The sequence below is a fragment of the Hyla sarda genome, chromosome 3 (genome assembly GCF_029499605.1).
Source record: "Hyla sarda isolate aHylSar1 chromosome 3, aHylSar1.hap1, whole genome shotgun sequence".
NCBI classification, from domain to species: Eukaryota; Metazoa; Chordata; class Amphibia; order Anura; family Hylidae; genus Hyla; species Hyla sarda.
The window spans coordinates 332,749,210-332,772,641 of record NC_079191.1 but is presented as its reverse complement, the minus strand read 5'-3'; the positions used below and the strand labels follow the sequence as shown (position 1 = coordinate 332,772,641).

Here is a 23,432-nt window from a genome sequence, read left to right as displayed (position 1 = left end):
GGCGGGGCAGAACGGGGAACCAAAGGGGACCGGGCGCCGAAGATCCACTTACCCATCCTGAGACTGCGGGACGCGATCGGCATGTCGTGCGGCTGGCTCCCTGAAACCGACGGAAGTCGGTAAGTTGACTAGCAACATCTAGAGGGCTACAGTCTGAGACCACTATACAGTGGTCTCTACACTGTAGTCCTCCAGATGTTGCAAAACTACAACTACCAGCATGCCCACAAAGCAGTTTGCTGTCTAGGCATGCTGGGATTTGTAGTTTTGCAACGTCTGGAGGTCCACAGTTTGGAGATCACTGTGTAGTGGTCTCTAACTGTAGCCCTCCAGATGTTGCAAAACTGCAAATCCCAGCATGCCCAAACAGCAAACAGCTGTCTCGGCATGCTGGGAGTTGTAGTTGCGCACCTCCAGCTGTGGCATAACTACATCTCCCAGCATGCCCTTCGGCGATCAGTACATGCTGGGAGTTATATTTTTGCAACAGCTATAGGCACACTGGTCGGAAAATACTGAGTTAGGTAACAAAACCTAACTGAAGGTTTTCCAACCAGTGTGCCACCAGCTGTTGCAAAACTACATCTCCCAGCATGCCCTTTGGCGATCAGTACATGCTGGGAGTTTTATTTTTGCAACAGCTATAGGCACACTGGTCGGAAAATACTGAGTTAGGTAACAGAACCTAACTGAAGGTTTTCCAACCAGTGTGCCACCAGCTGTTGCAAAACTACAACTCCCAGCATGCACGGTCTGTCAGTACATGCTGGGAGTTGTAGTTTTGAAACAGCTGGAGGTTTGCCCCACCCATGTGAATGTACAGGGTACATTCACACGGGCAGGTTTACAGTAAGTTTCCCGCTTCAAGTATGAGCTGCGGCGCAAATTTATAGCGGGAAGCTCACCGTAAACCTCTGCCAGTGCGAACGTACCCTAAAAACGCTACACTAACACATCTTGAAGGGGAAAACACTACATATACACCCCCTTACACTGTCCCCCCCCAATAAAAATTAAAAACGTATTGTACGGCAGTGTTTCCAAAACGGAGCCTCCAGCTGTTGCAAAACAACAACTCCCAGCATTTCCGGACAGCCACTGACTGTCCAGGCATGCTGGGAGTTTAGCAACAGCTGGAGGCACCCTGTTTGGGAATCACTTGCGTAGAAAACCCCTATGTCCACCCCTATGCAATCCCTAATTTAGTCCTCAAATGCGCATGACGCTCTCTCACTTCGGAGCCTTGTCATATTTCAAGGAAACAGTTTAGGGCCACATATGGGGTATTTCCTTACTCAGGAGAAATTGCACTACAAATTTTGGGGGCTTTTTCTCCTTTTACCCCTTATGAAAAGGAAAAGTTGGGGGCTACACCAGCCTGTTAGTGTAAAATTTTTAATTTTTTTATACTAACATTCTGGTGTTGCCCCATACTTTTTATTTTCACAAGTGTTAAAAGGAAAAAAAAAAGACCCCCATAATTTGTAACGCAATTTCTCCTGAGTACGGAAATACCCCATATATGGGCGTAAAATGCTCTGCGGGTGCACAACAAGGCTCAGGAGTGAGAGAGCCCTATGTACATTTGAAGCCTAAATTGGTGATTTGCACAGGGGTGGATGATTTTACAGCGGTTCTGACATAAACGCAAAAAAATAAATACCCACATGTGACCCCATTTTTAAAACGACACCCCTCACGGAACGTAACAAGGGGTATAGTGAGCCTTAAGACCCCACAGGTGTTTAATGAAAATTCTTCAAAGTTGGATGGAAAAATTAAAAAAAAAAATGTTTTTCACAAAAATGCTGGTGTTACCCTAAATTTTTCATTTTCACAAGGGAAAATAGGAAAAAAGCCCCTCAAAATTTGTAACCCCATTTCTTTTGAGTAAGAACATACCCCATATGTGGATGTAAAGTGCTCTGCTGGCGCACTACAATGCTCAGAAGAGAAGGAGCACCATTGGGATTTTGAAGAGAAAAGTTGTCTGGAATTGAAGGCCACGTGTGTTTACAACGCCCCCATAGTGCCAGAACAATGGGCCTCCTCCCACATGTGACCCCATTTTGGAAACTATACCCCTCACGTAATGTAATAAGGGGTACAGTGAGCATTTACACCCCACAGGTGTCTGACAGATTTTTGAAACAGTGGTCCGTGAAAATGAAAAATTTAATTTTTCATTTGCACAGCCCACTGTTCCAAAGATCTGTCAAATTCCAGTGGGGTGTAAATACTCACTGCACCCCTTATTAAATTCTGTGAGGGGTGTAGTTTCCAAAATGGGGTCACATGTGGGGGGGGGGTCAGTAAACGCACATGGCCCCCGACTTCTATTCCAACCAAATTCTGTCTCCAAAAGCTCAATGGTACTCCTCTCCTCTTCTGAGCATTGTAGTGCGCCAGCAGGGCATTTGACGTCCACACATTGGGTATTTCCATACTCAGAACAAATGGGGTTACAAATTTTGGGGGTCACTTTCTCCTATTACCCCTTGTAAAAATGAAAAATTTGGGGAAAAACCTGCATTTTAGTGAAAATATGTATTTTTTCATTTACACATTCAAATTTAACAAAAAGTCGTCAAACACCTGTGGGGTGTTAAGGCTCACTATACCCCTGGTTACGTTCTTTGAGAGGTGTAGTTTACAAAACAGTATGCCATGTGTTTTTCTTTGCTGTTCTGGCAGCATAGGGGCTTCCTAAATGCAACATGCGCCCCAAAAACCATTTCAGCAAAATTCGCTTTTCAAAAGCCAAATGTGACTCCTCTTCTGAGCCAAATGTGACTCCTCTTCTGAGCAGAGCACTTGACGTCCACATATGGGGTATTTCCATGCTCAGAAGAGATGGGGTTAGAAATTTTGGGGGGCATTTTGTCCTATTATCCCTTGTAATAATTTAAAATTTGGGGGAAAACTAGCATTTTAGTGGAAAAAAAAAAAAAAAACAACACATCACTTACACATCCAACTTTAACAAAATGTTGTGAAACACCTGTGGGGTGTTAAGGCTCACTGGACCCCTTGTTACATGTCTTGAGGGGTGTAGTTTCCAAAATAGTATGCCATGTGTTTTTTTTTTTTTTGCTGTTCTGGCACCATAGGGGCTTCCTAAATGCAACATGTCCCCCAAAAACCATTTCCGGACAACTCACTCTCCAAAATGCCACTGTCGCTCCTTCCCTTCTGAGCCCTCTAGTGCACCCGCCGAACACTTGAGGGCTCAGTATTGGCGGGTATTGGCATTTCCTTACTCCTTACTCGAGAGAAATTGGGTTACACATTTTAGGAAGATTTCTCTCCTTTCACCCCTTGTAAAAATTCAAAAACTGGGTCTACAAGAACATGCCAGTGTAAAAAATGAAGATTTTGAATTTTCTCCTTCTATTTGCTGCTATTCCTGTGAAACACCTAAAGGGTTAACAAACCTTTTGAATGTCATTTTGAATACTTTGAGGGTGCAGTTTTTATAATGGGGTCATTTGTGGGGTATTTCCAATAAGAAGGCCCTTCAAATCCACTTCAAAACTGAACTGGTCCCTGAAAATTTTCGATTTTGAAAATTTTGTGAAAAATTGGAAAATTGCTGCTGAACTTTGAAGTCCTCTGATGTCTTCCAAAAGTAAAAACATGTCAACTTTATGATGCAATCATAAAGTAGACATATTGTACATGTGAATCAAAATATAATTTATGTGGGATGTTCATTTTCCTTATAAGCAGAGAGCTTCAAAGTAAAAAAAAATGCAAGAAATGATGCAAGTATCGACAAAATTTTACCACTAACATAAAGTAGAATATGTCACGAAAAAACAATCTCGGAATCAGAATGAAAAGTAAAAGCATTCCAGAGTTATTAATGTTTAAAGTGACAGTGGTCAGATGTGCAAAAAAATGGCCGGGTCCTACAGTGAAAATTTGCTGGGTCCTTAAGGGGTTACAGGGGTACTCTGGTGTAAAACTTTATTATTATTATTTTTTTAATCAACTGATGCCAAAAAGTTATAGGGGTCAGAAGAGGACACTTAAAGGAGTACTCCGGTGCAAAAAATTATTATTATTTTTTTTAAATCAACTGATGCCAGAAAGTTAAACAGATTTTTAAATTACTTCTATTGAAAAAGGTTTAATCCTTCCAGTATTTATTAGCGACTGTATACTAGAGAGTAAATTCTTTTCTTTTTAGATTTCTTTTCTGTCAAGACCCCTGTGCTCTCTGCTGACACCTGGAGGACACCTGCAGGAGAAAATCCACATAGCAAACATATGCTTCTCTGGACAGTTCCCAAAATGGACAGAGGTATCAGCAGAGAGCACTGCGGTCATAACAGGAAAGAAATCCAAAAAGAAAAGAATTTCCTCTGTAGTATACAGTCGCTAATAAATACTGGAAGGATTAAACCTTTTTCAATAGAAGTAATTTAAAAATCTGTTTAACTTTCTGGCATCAGTTGATTTAAAAAAAAAAATAATAATTTTTTTGCATCAGAGTACTCCTTTAAGTGTCCTCTTCTGACCCCTATAACTTTTTATTTTTCCATATACGGAGCTATATGAGGGCTCATTTTTGTTTTGATGGGAATTTTTGATTGCTTTTTATACAAAGTGACCAAAATATGCAATTCTGGACTTTGGTAATTTTTTACGTAGACGTTACGTATATGTTGGCCATGTGGTTTAATTACCAATATATTTTTATAGTTCGGACATTTATGCATGCGGCAATACCACATATGTTTATTTTTGTTTACAATTTTTTTTTTTTTACGGGAAAATAGGATTGATTCAAACTTTTATTAGGGAAGGGGTTAAATCACATTTATTAACTACTGCTTTTTTTTGTCTCCATAGGGGACTATTACATGCAATCATTAAACTGCATACACTACAGGCATGCTGGGAGTTGCAGTTTTGCAACAGCTGGAGGCTCCCTGTTTGAGAATCCCTGGACTAGAGAATAAGGCCACCAGAAAGAAAACAGGAAGTAACATGTTTTCCTTTTGTAATAATAAAATCTTTGGATGGGTGGGAATTAAAAAACAAAACATACTTATCCCTCTACTCGCCTCTCAATAAGTGCTACTGCTGCTTCAAGGTCCCCAGCGGAGATGCCCTGGTGACGTCACTACATTGTGCATGAGACCCTGCAGCCAGTCAATGCCAGTGTGCTGGAGAAAGTGCATTTGGCAGGGAGAAGGTGGATACTGATGTACTGGGTTTGCATTGCGCTATACGAGCAAAAGGATAAACTGTAACAGATCCATTAGGATCACAGCAAGGGTAGAGGGTGATTGCTGCTAAAAATAATGATGACATGCTGTCAGAGGAATAACATTCAGGAGGCAGCACTGTGTGACAATGCCCAGAACTACATGGGTAGTAAGAGATAAGAGGGAAGCCTTGTTTTACCTTTCAGACAAGGCAAGCAAGAACACATGCACTGTGTTTAGCACAGCAGGAAGCCTCCACTATTTAGACCGTCCTGGTCTCTCTCCTGCTAAGGGTGGAATTCCTCAAACAGGCAGTGGACAGCAGTTTGCAGGAAGTGAGATACGCAGTGGTATCTCATAAAATGGATGGAAGTTGTTTGAAACAAGCGACAATTTTTGCTTTCAAGTAAATTCAATATTAGCGGTACTTAAAAATAAGCTTTAAAAACTGTTAACTGTGGCATTGGACAAAATCATAAAACAAACCACATGTATAGCAGTTATATAAATCAATAAAATATTTCAGAAATGTCATTGTTGATCTAATATCACTTTGTTACAATCAATTCATCTCTTTCTTGGTTGCACCTTTAGGCTTTGTTAAAAAGGGCATGGAAAATTTCATAAAGAGCCATGGCCCTTTAACTTTACATAAAAAGCAAGTCTTTCCCTAAAATTTCCAATGCAGACTTACAAATAAGTCCATGGAATAGAAAATATTGCTAACAGATGAATAGTGTTTTAAGAACGTTTCACCAATACAAACATAACGGACTTCTGCAGAGAATATAGTTACAACACTTTGTCTTATACCCATAGTCCCTGGTGGTCCTATAAGTGCATACTATAGGCGCTATGTTCAGGGAATGTCTCTTGGCGGCAGATCAATTTTTCCGAGTTATTCGAGTTCTCTCTCTTCTGCAAACAGGTCAGCAAGGTCAGCTACAGTCAGGACGGAGGCTTCAGACTGTTTCATAGATGTACTTGTATGACTGAAAATCAAACAAATATGCGAGTAACACATCTGTTAAATGGTCCTGAGGTTTCATAGTAATAAAGTGTAAACACTGTTAAAATGATACGTGGTGTTACGTGGTACTTGAGTCCTGGCCGTTATACTGCGTGCACACACATCGCACTGTTACAGTGGAGTGCTGCCCTATGCTTGCTATATATATATATATATATATATATATATATATATATATATATATAGCATTTTTTTCTTTTTTTATGTGAAAAGGCGGTGATTCAAACTTTTATTAGGGAAGGGGTTAATTTTCCGTTTATTAACTTTATTTTATTATTATAGCTTTTTTTTTTTTTTTACACAATTTTTTTGTCCCCATGGGGGCTATTACATGCAATCCTTGGATTGCATACACTGTTCAATGCTATGCCATCAGTGTTACCTGTGCTCAATTTCTCCAGGCTGCTGAGGCTTCCTGGAACATCAGAGCACTGATCGGACAGAGAGGAGGCAGGTAAGGGCCCTCCGGCCATCCTTTCAGCTAATTGGGACACCACGGTGGTCCTGATCAGCTCCGCTGAGCTGCCGGGAATTATTTTTATTCATCTAGGGGCTTAATGCCGGGCACATCGCGATCAGTGATGTCCGGCATTAGACGCGGGCTCAGCTCCTGAGCCCGTGTCATAGAAGGGGAGCGTGCGCTGGGCGTACAGGTATGCCCTGCGTCCCTAAGAGGTTAAAGGGAATTGTTTAAATACATTTTTTAGGTTTAAGATATTTTTCTAGGAATGATTTGGTAATTATTTTTAAGTTTCCATTTTACTATCTATATTTCATTTTGGCCACTAGGTCTAAAACTCATGTTCTGTCTGTGATGAGGAGGAGGCTGATGTGAAAGTTAACATCAGTCAAAACTATAGTAAATCAAGACAGGATCTTTACAATAGCTGATGCTCAGACTTCAGGGTTGCATGTCTCTTGTCTGTTTTTAAAAATCATGAGAAAAGTGGGCAGCATATGGTTTAACCCCTTGAAGACCTACAGATTAACCACAACTCGATTTTAATGCAAATCTCTGCCTGCTTATGGCAAGAATTGATTTGCTTTTCTAGCATACAGGCGCGTTATGGTGCACAACATTTTTTACGAGGCATGCACCTCTTTGCCGGGGTTACAAAAAGGAGATTTTTTGTGCTCACCGTAAAATCTCTTTCTCGTAGTCTTCATTGGGGGACACCTTTCTGAGGGGTATATGCCCTTGCCACTAGGAGGCGCTGACAATAGGAAAAAAAGTCGGCTCTTCCCTGGCACGATATACCCGCCCACCTGCAGTGAGGTAATCAGTTTTGTCACAAAGCAGTAGGAGAAGCCGACAAAAAAAAATATGTCCGAAGGACCCTTGAAAGGAATCCCGGATAACAACCCAATAACCAGAAAAAATTGTCCGGAAAAAAGATGAAGAAATGGGTGGGTGCGGTGTCCCCCAATGAAGACTACAAGAAAGAGATTTTACGGTGAGCACAAAAAAAATCTTGGCGGACACCTTACTGATGGGACATACCAAAGCAGTCCCCTAGGATGGGAAAAAACAACCACCAGAGAAAAGGAGACAGTCCCAAGACTGAACTCACGTGTCCATAAGGTCTGCGGACGAGTCCCCAAGTCGGAGACACACTAGGCCCAGGAATTGAGCTCCCGTCCAAAGAGATGGACTAGGACATTAAAGGAAGGGGCCATCCTCTGTAGAGACCTAAGACACTCGGGTCATAGAGAGGCAAGAAACCACAGGAAAAAAAGAAAGACGGAATTCTGCTCTGGAGAGGGCTGGTGCATGAGAACCAAGACTTGAACAAAAAACCCTGTCCCAGGGGTCTGTCATGAGCACCCAGAAGGATACAATAGCGGTACTGGTGTCATGCGAATGACCTGAACGCCCTCCGACTCGGGAGGACATGGACCCCGAAGGAAGAAAGGAGCGGCAAACACCCTGAAAGGGGGGCATCCCAGATACCAGAGAGACCGACAAGTTAAATGGAGACATAGATTCATCTGGAAGACTGACCCCTGAAGAGTTGGGAAAACAGGCGTCCGAAAAACTCTCCGGGTGACAAACTTCCATGTAAAAACATGAAGAAGTGAAGGAGTGCAGAACAGAAAGACCGCCCCGACTAACTCGATCGCGGAGGAGTCTTGGCCGGATCACTACACATGCCCCAGACCTGAACCATCACCAAGGCCCAAGGAACCGTAAGGGCCGCCTGAAAAGAAGGTACGCCACAGCATCCTAGGACAGAGTCCAAGCTAAGGAGACCGACCAGTCATAGACCCCAGAGGTCCAAGCGGACCAGAGCACTTCAAAAGAAACATCCCACCAGAACAGGAGCAGCGGGGGAAACAAAAGAGAACCAAGGCTTTGGTGTCAGTGCAGTACAACTGACACAGACAAAAGAGAAGGAAGAAAAGACCCTTCCAGGGAGATTGTACAAACTCTTCCAACAGAGGAGAGAGCCAAGGTTGCGTGAGCAGCAGTAGATCACCAAAAAAACAAAACTGAAAGAGAGTCAGGCTGCAATAGTGGATAGTAAGCACACAAGCCTAGACAGTAAAAAGCACTGTTGAATGCTCTCAGCAAAAAAAAGCAAAGGGCCCCGCCTGATGCTTCAACTAAAAGGTGGGAGCATTGAGAGTGCATCATCTAGGCAGCAGAAAAAAACACAACCAAATAGTCCCTCCAGAGGAGGGAAAAACAAGGGTAGTCGAGATGAAAACACAAGTACAGACCCATGCCAAGCACCCAGATCCCCGTACCCCCTGGAAAGGGGATAGGCAAAGTGCGCCAGGCGCAGTAGGAGCAGGGAATTGCTGCCCCACAGCCCCAGGACAAGTATAGGGTGGACGGAGCCCCCAGGCCCCAGCGGCAACCATCGCTGTCTGGAGGAGTCACCTTGTGTCCCAAGAGGGATCGGAGTACACTGGAGCTGGGCAAAAATACAAGACTTGTTGAGAGCCATTCTAGATAGTGACGAGTAGGTGCCTGAGCCACCCGGACAGAAACCCCAGAAAAAAACACCGGGAGGTATAGGGAGGGGCTGAACTGACTGTCGCCCCAGCAGGCCCCATGCCAGATGTGCTCAACCGCTGCAGAACTGCGGAAACAAAATCACCGGAAGCCCCGAGGCTCACCCCACTGAACAAAAGGAAAGGTAGGCTCTACACCTACAGAGCGGCCTTAGCATATGTAGGAACACAGACATGGGTACCCCACAATAGAAGTGAGGTACCAAAACTGCAGACACAAAAGAAACTGCAGACATCCAAGGGACCAGCAGGAAGGGAGGTATGCCTCTAGCAGACCAACAGTGCAACCTAAGAAAGGAGAACAGAGTGATGCTGATGTTGCGGAGAAAGTCCCTGGGACCTGCAGAAGAAAAGCCCACAACCAATCTCCTAATGGTACCAGACACCAAGGCTGCAGACGCAGACTCAGGAGATGAAGAATGAATGTGGAGCAGGAAAAATGCAGACACAGTGTGACTTACAGGTAGAAAAGGTCCCAAAAACCCACAGGTACACATTCTGCAGAACTGTACCTGGAAAGAGAAACATCGGACTGCAGCCGCAGTATCGGCAGAAACAGGGGAGGTGACCAGGTGGATAAGAACACCATGCAGACACAGTCTGGCTACGTAGTAAAGGGACCGTGGCCATGCTGGGTCCCACATACCGAAACACACAGTGAAGTGAGATACCAGCCTGTAGAGTAGCAGGCATGCAGAGGGGGACCTGGTGCATTGGATAAGGCCCATGAGGCAACATGGTGTGACTCACTTGAAACTACACCATGGCAGTGGGTAACCTGAACTACCGTTCACGGGGTGAAAGTGTATGGCAGTTGACCTGACTAGTAGTAAGCCATGCGGAAAACTTTCTGGCCGGCAGGTATAGGAGTCGTGAGCACCCAGGGTCACTCCATTCAACCTCCCATAGAAAGTGGGGTACTAGAGTACGGCCCATCCAATGGGCAACCTGGTAGTGTAGAAAACCCAACAGACGAAGGATTGCCCGACTGGTATCAATCCCGTATACCTGTAGGGACCCTATGTCAGATCCCTCACCCAGCAGTGAGGTACGGGAAACATGCCCATGTCCGCGGCAGCCCAGAGGTCAGAGACCAGTGGAGGTGGAAACAGTGTAGACAACAGTCTGGCTGAACAAAAACACCTCCAGGTGGTGGCGAAAAGGGAACAGGTAGACAGGCGATAACTGTGCCCCTTTGTCATAGGTGGGAGGACAGGGAGGCAGAGAAACCTCACCCCCTAGGGGATAGAGGGAGGCAGAGGAGCCGTGGAATGCATCCTTGACATCCCGTATAGTGTCCATGGGACACGCTGGGTCAGTTCTACGTATACCACGCACAGCAGTGGGGTACCAGAACTACAACCCTCAGTCGTGCGACGTGTGACAGGCGGCAAAAGAAAACATGCAGACAACTATCTGGCTTACCAGTATGGATCCATAATGGACAGCGAGTCATGCAGTTGGGCACCCCACACAGCGTTGAGGTACCGGAACTGCAGCCGCAGATACAACAGCCGTGAGACTTGTGACAGGCAGTGTAGTAAACCATGCAGACTGTTGTGTGGCTTACTGGTATGGGTCCATAGAAGACAAGTCATTTCATCGGCACCGCACAAAGTAGTTAAGTACCGGAACTCCAGCCGCAGATACATCAGTCGTTTGATGTATGACAGGCAGTGTAGGAAACTGTCTGGCTTACTGGTATGGGTCCATAGTAGACAACGGGACACTCCATCGGACACCTCACACAGTAGTGAGGTACCAGACTCCAGCCGCAGATACGTCAACCATGTGATGTGTGAGAGGCAGCAGAAGAAACCATGCAGATCACTGTCTGGCTGACTGGTATGAGTCCATAGTAGACAACGGAGCATTCCTTCAGACACCTCGCACCAGCAGTGGGGTACTGGAGTGCCAGCCACGGACGCGGCAGCCGTGAGATGAGTGACAGACGAGACCACTGATTGGCATAGTGATATCAGGTGCAAATTATGCTCACGCAGGAATATTCCCCTTGAGACCTAGCGCTGGATGAGAAGATCCGGAGCACTATATGCAGTAGCCTGTTCAGAAGGGAATCAAGAGTATGACATGCCAAGAACACTCCACGATGGGTGGCCAGCAGACATGACAGATGAGGAACCTCAAAAGAGACCTGGGTGTCTGCCAGGAACGCGAAGAGCTTCTTCAGCCAGCTTTTTAGTCACCTGCATCACGTCATGCTGCCACAGACAGGACGAGCAGGGATGATAGTGCAACCCCAGGCGCTGGCCGTTGATGGGAAGGCGTTAACGGTGCATTCATTAATGTCCCAATGCCCCTTTGCCGTATATGGGGGACCAGGTACCGCCATGCTCCTGAACCCCAACCTGAAAAAGGGAAACAAAAAGGAGTAAAGAATCTAACTAAACAGCCCTTACTAGAAAATAATAAAAAAACACAAGTTCTGGGGAACTCCCAGACCTGTGTCTTGCCTCCTGCTGGCACTAGCTAAAACTGATTACCTCACTGCAGGTGGGCGGGTATATCCTGCCAGGCAGGAGCTGAATTTTTTTTCCTAGTGTCAGCGCCTCCTAGTGGTAAGAGCATATACCCATCAGAAAGGTGTCCCCCTTGAAGAGCGACCGAGAAATATTCAAATATTCACTAATTTTGGTCAGTATGTTTTATATATATATATATATATATATATATATATATATATATATATATTTTTTTTTTTTTTATCAAAACAAAAAGTTAAACAGACACAGAGGGAAAAACTATAATGGAATAACTTGCATCTTTTTCTGTGTCAAAATAGGGGTCAAAATAGGGATCAAAATGAGTCCCAAAATACTGGATGTAAACCTAGCCTTAGTCAATTCTGCACATTTTACTCCAGAGTAGTTTGGATTGAGACCGGTGTATAAAGTGCTGCTGTTAGTAAATTCCTCTCTCAATGTTATAAGTATGCAGTAATACAGGACACCTCGAAGAAGAAAAATACTTCATTTATATCCCTTATGAAATCACTACTGTAGGTAATAAAGAAATTAAAATCTCCAGAGGATTTCTTTTCCATCTGAGGCTATGTTCACACGTCCGGGGTCCAATTGTATTCAATGGGATTCTGCTGTGCACACGGCAGAATTTCCACGACAGATGTTTCTGGCACGGAAATTCAGTTCTGTTCATTCTTCCTGTGGACTCCATACGAAATGCCTAGCCGTCTATGAGACAGCGCATTCCTGTGCGGTCCTAGTGCCGGCATATTATGCCGTCACCTGCAGTGTCCGGAATGTCCGCAGAGATTTTTGCCTTTGCAGACATTACGAGATGTGAACATAGCCTTAGGGCAGGTGCACACCTATACCACAGCAGTCCATTAGAAGATATGTGTGTGCTGACTGCTTTATCTCAGGAAAGTATGCAACATTAAGTCTAATTATCATTTTTTTTGTACATCCTTTTGTGATTTTGTAGTCACGCCACGCCACCCCCTTCCATATAGCTCTATGGGAGAGCCGTTCAGCAATCGTCGGCTCTCCCATAGAGCTTTATGGAGGGGGCGGGGTCGTTACGCGCCCCTGTTCTAAAGAACCAGGGCTCCAAACATGATTGCGGGGGGTGGGGCCCTAGTGTTCTGGATAGGGGTTACGTTTTTGTTCATGATACTTGTCCTTTAAAGTACACTGCAGTAGTCAGTAGCCAGAAATAACTAAACAGGTTTTCCAATGTTTAAAAAATAAATATCTATAATCTGGGACCAGCATAAATCAATCAAATCAAAACACAACAAAACAACACATTACTCACCTCTTAACTCACTGTTGCAGAGTCACTCTAGTGTTTCACATGCCAGAAGTGTCCTGATAACACCATGTATATCATACATGTGGCACTGCAAATCACTGGCCTCAATGGCCTCTTTATACAGCCTGTGAATTCTGAAACCGTGATTGGCTGCAGCTGCATTTGTACAATGTACATGACATTACGGCACTTCCTGTGTGAGAAACTAGGGTAGGAGAGAGTTTACGGTTAAGTAAAGGTGTTTTTTTTTATTTTATTTTTTTTTAATACTGGTTCCAGCCACACAATATAATAAAGTGCATACATTTTTTATTTTTTTTTAAACAGACAACAATAAACACACATACCTCCTGTCCACTGTCTTTAACATTGCTTGCATTCTTTCTTCTATTGTTGCTTTAATCAGAAATCGATGAACGATTGTAGCCCTAAAAATAAAGGAATACAATCTTGTGAGAAATCACATGATCCCTATTGAAAAGTAATACTTAAAAGAAATAAAAGTGCAGAGACTCCCTGATGAAAAGTTTACACTGAAAACACTTACAGATTAGTGGGGATCTCACCAAAGGAACCCCCAAAGATCATAATTTTTTTCCCAAGAGACAGGTAATAAATAATCTTTGAACTATAATTGTACTGTACTTTAGGGGGCGCTATTGCACCTGCTGAACAGAGGCATCATGTGATTGCAGTCATGTGCCAAAAGTAGCTGTGCGGTGCTGTCGTATTTACCATGTGGAAGTAAGCGACAATGCCCAACACATGACAGATTCATTGATGTTTTCGGATTTAGAGAACCATCTTAATGTACAAAACATGAAATGAGAACTACATTAATAAACAGGAGGCACTTGGAATCTTCTATACATGCAGAATAAAAGCCCTAAAACTTACTTTTTTTGGCCAATTCTGTGCACACGACCTATTGCTTGAAGTTCATGTGCTGGGTTCAAAATAGGCTCTACCAACAACACATGGGTAGCCTCAATAATATTTAGCCCATTGGAGCCAGTGTGTAATGGAAGAAGTAAAATGTTGATCTTGGGATCATATTTAAATGCTGAAAGATTTTCCTGCATAGGAAGAAATAAAAATTCAGTTAATAATGAAGCAGCATATGCTAATATTGTAGGGATAGAACACACAACGTAATGTGTTCTAAATAGTGCTGCTCTTGGATAGAAAGTTTGCAGTGGTTTTATATCTATTTCAGCTGTTTTTGATGATTCACTTTAAATGTTAACCTTTTAACAAGTTGCATTAAAATAGAAATAACCCTCTCGAAGAAGCCACTTTTTCTTGTAGATTATTATACCTTTTGATTTTTTTTTTAATTATTAACCCCTTAAGGACTCAGCCCATTTGGGCCTTAAGGACTTAGACAATTTTATTTTTACGTTTCCGTTTTTTCCTCAAAAAATCATAACTCTTTTATAATTTCATCCACAGACTAGTTTGAGGGCTTGTTTTTTGCGCGACCAGTTGTCCGTTGTAATGCCATTACTCACTTTACCATAAATGTATGGCGCAACCAAAAAATACTATTTGTGTTGGGATATTAAAAAGAAAAATTTTGGAAGGTTTAGTTTTCATGCCGTACAATGTACGGTAAAAATGACATGTGTTCTTTATTCTTTGGATCAATACGATTAAAATGATACCCATGATAACATACTTTTCTATTACTGTTGGGCTTAAAAAAAAAAAAATCGCAAACTTTTTAACCAAATTAGTTTGTTTAAAATCCCCCTATTTTGAAGACCTATAACTTTTTCATTTTTCCATATAAGCGGTGGTATGAGGGCTTATTTTTTGCGCCTTGATCTGTAATTTTTATTGATACCATATTTGCTTATATAAAACTTTTAATAAATTTTTTATTAATTTTATTTTGGAATTAAATTTTATTTAAAAAAAAGCAGCTATTTTGGACTTTTTTTTTTTAAGTTCACCGTACGGTATCATTAACATTTTTTTTAATAGTTTGAATATTTACGCACGTAGCGATACCAAATATGTATATAAAATATATTTTTGTTTACACTTTTTTGGGGGTGAAATAGGGAAAATGGGACAATTTACTTTTTATTGGGGAGGGTTTTTTTTCAAATTTTTTTTACTTTTTTTTTTACACTCTAATCATTCGATTGCTAATACTGTTCAGTGCTATGCACAGGTCATAGCACTGATGAGTATTATCGGTCATCTTCTGCTCTGGTCTGCTCGATCACAGACCAGAGAAGAAGACCTGTGGAAGGCAGCAGAGGCAGGTGAGGGGACCTCCGTCTGCTGTTCTGGATGATCGGATGCGCTGCGGGCGATTCGATCATCCATTTTAGTGACCGCGATGCTGCAGATGCCGTGATCTGTATCGATTACGGCATCTGAGAGGGTTAATGGCGGACATCCGCGCGATCGCGGATGCCCACCATTACTGGCGGGTCCTTGGCTGCTATCAGCAGCCAGGACCTGCCGCGCATGACCCGAGCATCAGAGCGCTGTTATTAAGTACCAGCTCACCAGGACGTACATTTACGTCCGGCGTCGTTAAGGGGTTAAAGATTTCCCACCTGGCTTTTTGAGAATACTGCATTGCTCTGTCCCGTTTTCTTCCTAGTTTAATGGGGAAAGAGGGGGATTTCATTTTTTATTGGCGTAGGGACATATTCAGTTTAGTTGCACTTACAGCTATTTTTTGTTTGCACCATTGCAATGCAATCTCCATTTCTGCCCTGAATTGGGGTAAAATCAGAGCAAAAACAGAAAAAAAGCTGCAAAAAAACAGTGTGTGAACATAGTCTCAGGAGAGGTGTAAAACTGCTATATATCAGGAACTGATTTTTGTTGAAATATATTAAATATTTTAAGTCTCAGAAATAAGTGCCTCAGATTTTGGGACCAATAATAAGTTAATAAGTGTGTATTATGACATATCTGTGCAATAAAACTACTATATATACTGCTCCAATGAAGCTGGGAGGGGTGATGAGGGGTCTGAGGGCTAGGAGAAGAACTGGTAAGGGATGATGCCATCTTGTCCACAGGAGTCTTACAACTTGTTGTAACCATTAGGTAATGGAAGATTTGAAGAGTCGGTATGGTGATCACATGACTAAACCGGAGAAAAACACATAAATGCAGCTTCAATGGAATTGAACGAATGTCGCTGTATGACTAGTGATGAAGAGTGTGAATGATATAAGCAAAAAAACAAAAAAAACAAAAAACAGACTGCTTCTTTAACCCCTTACGGACACAGCTCATTTTCACCTTAAGAACGCATTAAGCAAATCTGACCACTGTCACTTTAAGCATTGATAACTCTGGGATGCTTTTACCTTTCATTCTGATTCCGAGATTGTTTTTTCGTGACATATTCTACTTTATGTTAGTGGTAAAACCTCCAGCTGTTTCAAAACTACTTTTGTAACAGCTGGAGGCACACTGGTTGGAAAACCTTCAGTTAGCTTCTGTTACCTAATTCAGTATTTTCCAACCAGGGTGCCTCCAGCTGTTGCAAAACTACAACTCACAGCATGTACTGATTGCCGAAGGGCATGCTGGGAGATGTAGTTATGCAACTACAACTCCCAGCATGCAGAGACAGCTGTTTGAGCATCCTGGGATTTGCAGTTTTGCAACATCTGGAGGGCTACAGTTTAGCGACTATTGCACACGGATCTCCAAACTGTAGCCCTTTAAATGTTGCAAAACTACAAATCCCAGCATGCCCAGACAGCAATTGGCTGTCTGGGCATACTGGGAGTTGCAGTTTTGCAACAGCTGGAGGCACACAACTACAACTCCCAGCATGCCCAGATCTTGCAAAACTACAACTCCAGATCTTGCAAAACTACAACTCCCGGCATGCCCAGACAGGCATTGGCTGTCTGAGCATGCTGGGAGTTGTAGTTTTGCAACATCTGAAGGATCACAGTTTGGCGACCACTATACATTGGTCTCCAAACAGTGGTCCTCCAGATGTTGCTAAACTACAACTCCCTGCATGCCCAGACAGCCAATGCCTGTCTGGGCATGCCGGGAGTTGTAGTTTTGCAACATCTGGAGCATCACTCACCGGCCAGTCAGATCCCTCCGCAGCCTGCAGGATCTGCCACCGGGTAAGGCTGCATTCCCTAAGCAATGACTTCTTATTCCCCCTCACCCCGGACTTCCACACGTGGGCGGAGGTCCTACAGCGGCGATGGCGGGGGCACTTACCCCCGCCATCACCGCTGCCGGACCTCCGCGCACCCGCCACACCCCCCCCCCCCCCGCCCCTGCACACCCGATCGCTGATCGGGTTAATCAAATGGAGTCCCGGGGTGTCGGGCAGGAGTGGTTTCCTGGGACTTTAGCTAATTAACCCGATCAGCGCAGTGGGAGCGCGCACTTAATGAATGCTGCCTTTATAGGGCGGAATGCGCGAAGGTATCTCGTTATCTGCCGTATAAATGCGGGTTCAGCGCGACGGGGGTTAAGCAGAACTTCTCACCTGCCGGAGACCACCAGAGGTGAAAAGTTCAGCCCCCGGGATGCAGCAGCAGCTGCAAATATGTGAACGACGGGTATACCCGTTGCTCTGCGCGAACGCACTTTAGCAGCCGACGGGTATACCCGTCATTCTGCGTTAAGGTGTTAAATCCCTGTCCACATCTCACTGCAATGCAGTTATCTTTTTTTTTTTTTTTTTTTATACCTGAAACTTCTGTATCCCATTGATCTGCGAGAACACCAGCCCATTGTCTTGCAGAGCTTTTGCTATAATATCCAATACATCTTGCCACTGGAAAGAAATTATAAATTATATCTGGGACAACTAAAGTAAGAGACACAGAAAGAGAACAAAGGAAGCACACAATATACTTTCTGCTATAGACTGACATTATCCACTTATAGTGCATACATACATACCACAATGCCCCTAACAAAACAGTTGTCGACCACGCTATTGAGTCCGGCAAAACTAACATATATGTTTGGAAGATGGTCTCACCTTGACCTCCAGTTAACTGTGTCAATCCAATAAACTTTATGGACCCTCCGGCAGTATGCTGCAGTATACATCTGCAACCTTTTTTTGGCAGGTTGTCTATGTATATTGTGAGTGTAGGAGAGGAAGCATGGGGGACATTTATCAAGGTATTTAGAACTTTTTTTGCTTACAAAATTCGCACAAAAAGTCTCACATGCGCCTAAGCACTTTTTGTGCAACTTCTGTGAGTAAGCAAATTTACCTAAGCAAATTTCAGTTTTCACTTTGCAGTGGTCAAGTATTTATGATGTGCGAAAGTTGCACGTAGGCAAAAAAAAAGTTGCAAATCCCTTACAAAAAGTCACAAGTCTACTCCAGGTCTGACCTGGAGTACAAAACTCCCAAAAAAAGTCACACAAAAGTCTCAGCTGTGACTTTTTTGTTTTGCTTATGTGCTCCAAATTAAATCAACTCCCTGTGATAGTAAAATATGATAAATATGTAGCACATAAGCAGAACTAAAGCAAAAAAATATACAGTGACCCCCCCCCGACCTACAATGGCCCCGACATATGATGAAATCGACATACGATGGCCTCTCAGAGGCCATCGCATGTCGATGTCAGCATCGACATACAATGCTTTTTTATGTCGGGGCCATCGCATTAAGTGCTATCCGGCAGCGCCAAATGCTTAAGCTGCTGCCGGATAGCAGCTTAATGTTCCCCGTGTGGTGCGGTAAGTATTACTTACCCCTCCACGATGCTCCGGGGTGCCCTCCAGGTCCAGCGCTGGTCTTCTGGCGTCTTCTCGGCCCTCTCCGATGACGTCAATACGCTGCTTCGCACGCCATCCAATAGGAATGGCGTACGCAGCAGCGTAATGACGTCGCTACGCAGGCCCAGTAAGGCCTTGCGGAAGACAGAAGAGGACCGGAGAAGACAGCGGAGAGCCCAGCGGAGGCCCGGGATCACCATCGGGAGCGGCGGGGACACCATCTCGAGCGGCGGGGACAGGTGAGTACAGCTTCCTATACTTTACATTGCACGGATCCCTCAACATACGATGGATTCGAAAAACGATGGCTCGTTTGGAACGAATTACCATCGTATGTTGAGGGACCACTGTATAATAATAATTACCTCAGAGCTAGCTTACCAAAGCAAACAATGAGAAATGTCCCCCATATCCTTATTAACAATAGAAAAATATTTATGTTTTAAATGCCTTAAACTACATGTGAACTGTTAGGTGTTTTCCACTAAATTCAATGAGAAACAAAGGGACATTAAGATGGAAACAGATAACAGTAAAAAACAAAAAGAATTACAAGAACTACACAAGAACAATGCCATAAACAAACTAGTCAAATTACTCCATTAACGCTTAAAGAAAGTGCAGAAAGCAACGTTTTTCTTGGTTCTGTGGGTATTATATGATCTCTATCGTAAAATCTCTTTCTCAGAGCTTCTATTGGGGGACACAGGACCATGGGTATATGCTGCTTGCCGCTAGGAGGCTGACACTAGGCACAAAACAAAAGAAAGTCGGCTCCTCCCGGCAGGATATACCCGCCTCCTGACTCTGAGCAACACAGTTTTTTGTACCAAATCAAAAGGAGCACCGACCAAGAGAGAACACTCCGAACACAAACCCAGACAACGAGGGAACCAACCACAAAAAAAAAAAAAAAAAAACTCCCCCACACCACAGGGCGGAAACTGTCTGGTCACAAACAAACCAATGAGTGGGTGCTGTGTCCCCCAATAGAAGCTCAGAGAGAGATTTTACGGTAAGTCCAAAAATCTACTTTTCTCGAGCACTTCATTGGACACAGGACCATGGGACATCCTAAAGCAGTCCCTGGGGAGGGAAGACCACATCCCAGCCAGAAAAGAACTGTGAAAAGAACGTGAGAACTGCCACCTGTAAGACCTTGCGGCCCAGACCTGCGTCGGAGGACGCAAAAGTATGAACGAGGTAAACTTGGCAAAAGTATGCAGAGATAACCAAGTTGCCGCCTTGCAAACCTGTAGAGCTGAAGCCCCGTGGCTGACCACCCAGGAAGCCCATACCGCGCGGGTGGAGGGAGCAGTCACTCGAAAGGGGTGCACCTGACCATTGCAGCGATACGCCTCCGAAATGGCAGAGCGTATCCAGCAGGAGATAATAGCCTTGGAGGCCCGAAGTCCCTTGCACTGCCCATTGGGGAGAACAAACAGGAAGTCACACCGCCAGAAGGAGGAAGTGACTGACAAATAGGTCCGAACCGCCCGAACCAAGTCCAGCTTGCGAAACTGGCACTCCTGTGGATGAGAAGGGGATGAGCAGAAATGTGCACTGCCGATATTGCTGGAACCTGAAGTTCCACCCAGAAGAGGATCACATGGCTGCCGAGCTTCAGGTGCCGCCCCGGCGTTTGATGTATGCCACAGTGGTGGCGTTGTCCATCTGCACCCGGACTGGAAGGTCCCTCTTGGCTGCCGAGCTTCGGGTGCCGCCCTGGCGATTGATGTATGCCACAGCGGTGGTGTTGTCCATCTGCACCCAGACTGGAAGGCCCCGAAGCATGCGACTCCAGTGAAGAAGGCACAGGAAGATTGCCCGGAGCTCCAGGACTTTGATGGGGAGACCGTACTCTGACGGAGTCCAATGGCCCTGGACCGTTTGGTCCTAAAAGACACCTCCCCAGCCGAGGAGACTCGGGTCCACGGTCAGGACATGCCAATGGAGGGGCAAGAAGAAGCGACCCTCCCGGAGGAGAGGGGACCAAAGCCACCAGAGGAGGGAGCCAGATCCTGCGGTGGAGAGACAAGGGAGATTTGTCCCACTGAGATAGGATGGCCCACTGGAGAGGACGGTACCGAAATCAGGCAAGGGACCGCTTCCATGGAGGCCATCATCTTGCCCAGAACTGACATGCAGGTGCGGACAAGAATCACACCCAGCCGTCGAAGTAAGCAAATCCCCGACAAGAGCTCCAGGAGCTTGTTCTCCGGAAGAGAGAGGCGAGGTGCCGCCGTGTCGAAGCGGATCCCGAGAAACACCAGGAATTGGGACAGAGAAAGGTTGGATTTCGCGTAGTTAATGATCCAACCGAAACAAGGCCAGAAAAAGCATGATCTGTGCAAAACTTTGCCGGCAGTCGACTCCACTCTGAGCGCCCTGCTGTCAGCCTGAAGTCGGGTCTATCAGAGATGCCATAGAAGTTGGTCTGCTGATTCCTCATGGAGAGTGTGGGTACCTTTTTGTCTTCTTATGTATGCAAAACTGGAGAGTGTCTGTAGCGTGATGTTGACCAGATTCTGTTCCAGAGAGGGCGCCTTGATGAGTGGGTCATCCAGAAAGGGGAGAACTGAGGCACCCTGAGAGTGGAGGAGAGCCACCACCGCCACCAGTGTCTTTGTGAAGACCCGAGGAGCGGTCACCAGCCCGCAGGGCTGAGCTACAAATTGAAAATGACCCGCAGGGACAGCGAACCTGACAAAACGTTGGTGGGCCAGAAAGATAGGGATGTGTAGGTAGGCATCCCGTATGTCCATGGAGGAGAGGAACTCCCTTGGATCCATGAAGGTGACTGCTGACCATAGGGATTCCATCCGGAAATGCCGAAGCCACACATGATGGTTCAAGAGTTTCAAATCGAGAATGGGACGAACTGTGCCATCTTTCTTGGGCATTAAGAAGAGATTTGAGAAGAACCCCGAAAACCGTTCCTTAGGATAGGGGATAAGTTGCTCACCACTGAATCACCACTGGACTACCCCTTTAAGCCAGACCCAGCTGGCAAACAGGGGCAAATGGGGGACCTGGACCTAGGGTACACCACCAGGCGCTGGTTGATGGTAAGGAGGGGTCAGCGGCCCATTCAACAATACACCATGCCCCTAACTCGCAGGTGGGGGATCAGGCAGCACCATGCTCCTGTCGGCCCACGCTAGAGAAAACAAAAAAGGGAGAGAAAATCTAACTAGAAACTAAAACTAGGGAAAAAAACTAAAGAAATAACACCAGGTCTGGAGAGCTCCAGACCTGGGTCTGCCTCCTGCTGACACTAAGCTAAAACTGAGTTGCTCAGAGTCAGGAGGTGGTTATATCCTGCCGGGAGGAGCCAACTTTCTTTTGTTTTTTGCCTAGTGTCAGCCTCCTAGAGGCAAGCAGCATGTACCCATGGTCCTGTGTCCCCCCCAATGAAATGCTCGAGAAAGGTTATTTTGTGGTATTGTCTTTCATAAGGAGAGGTTCTCTTCAACTTAAATGGGGCTAAGGTAGCTCCTTCTATCCAAAACAGAGAAGGACACTGGCTTAGACAATGAAATAATCCAGACACTAAAGGCTAGGTTCACACTGCAGAATCTCTGGGACAGAAAATTTCTGTCCGGAAATTATAAGTGCGGCCAGGGCCGACTGAATCAGTCGGCGTTAGGACCGCGTGGACACTGCAGTCTCCATTAGACTGCAATGTTGTCCGCGAGTATTTCAGCCTGAAGAATGAGCAATGCCATTCTTTAGGTGGAAATTTTCAAGTAGATTTTCCATTCACAAATTCTGCTTCACAAATTCCCAAGTGTGAATTTGTGAACGGAAACCCATTCACCATACCGTACATTTTAGTAAGCAGAATTTCTGCCCACAATTTCAATGCGGAATTGCAGGCAGAAATTCCGTAGTGTGAACCTAGCCTAAGGGTCTATTCACATGCAGAATTTCCGCTTGCGGAATTCCACCTCAAATTAAAGCCCATAAACTTCTATGGGATTCCGCACTCCCATTCACACTTCTGATTTTCCGCTTGCATGAGTGCATGAGGAAATCTGCAGCCAAAAAACACTTATCCCCTGTCTGATTGCGGGGGGTCCGACTGCTTGGACCCCCGCGATCTCCTGCACAGGGCCACGGCTCTCCCGTGCAGGGGGCGTGCCGAACGCAGTATGACGTACGACCTCTCAGGTCGACACTGAGCGCTAATGCTCAGTGTCGACACTGAGCGCTAATGCGGGGCTGAAGTTGTCCTTTAATTTGAGGCGAAATTCCACAAGCAGAAATCCTGCTGTGTGAATAGACCTTAACAAACATGGAAATGAAGAAAGATCTCTGCATGTGCAGGAATATCACAGCCTACAAGAGAAGCTCCACTTTTGTGACCACTGAAGAGTGTAGCAGCTTTGTGTGTCATCAGACAATCCGTTTAAATTCATTACAGGCACTTACTGTTGAGAAGACCAGAGATTTTGCACCTGGATCCAAAGACTGGATTTTCATAAGAGTTCTGACAACTGCCTCAACTTTTGTGGAATGGCTCCCCTTAAAAAACACATGCAATGAAATTTGTTACAAGGGCATATTTATTTAGATTAAAAAGAAAGTACTCCAAAAGACCCCTACTTCATGTACA

General features: G+C 44.7%; 1 protein-coding gene across 1 annotated transcript in view; it reads right to left on the bottom strand.

Annotated features, from left to right (window-relative positions):
• Positions 1–4,482: 4,482 nt before the first annotated feature.
• Positions 4,483–23,432, bottom strand: part of SHPRH (SNF2 histone linker PHD RING helicase) — a 123,348-nt gene continuing 104,398 nt past the window's right edge. The window contains exons 26-30 of the mRNA XM_056567320.1: positions 23,249–23,341; positions 17,762–17,848; positions 13,957–14,135; positions 13,407–13,487; positions 4,483–6,208 (exon numbers count right to left, since the gene is read on the bottom strand). Coding sequence (XP_056423295.1) covers positions 6,115–6,208; positions 13,407–13,487; positions 13,957–14,135; positions 17,762–17,848; positions 23,249–23,341 — 534 coding nt within the window. The 3' untranslated portion in view covers positions 4,483–6,114. The remainder of the gene's footprint in view (positions 6,209–13,406; positions 13,488–13,956; positions 14,136–17,761; positions 17,849–23,248; positions 23,342–23,432) is intronic.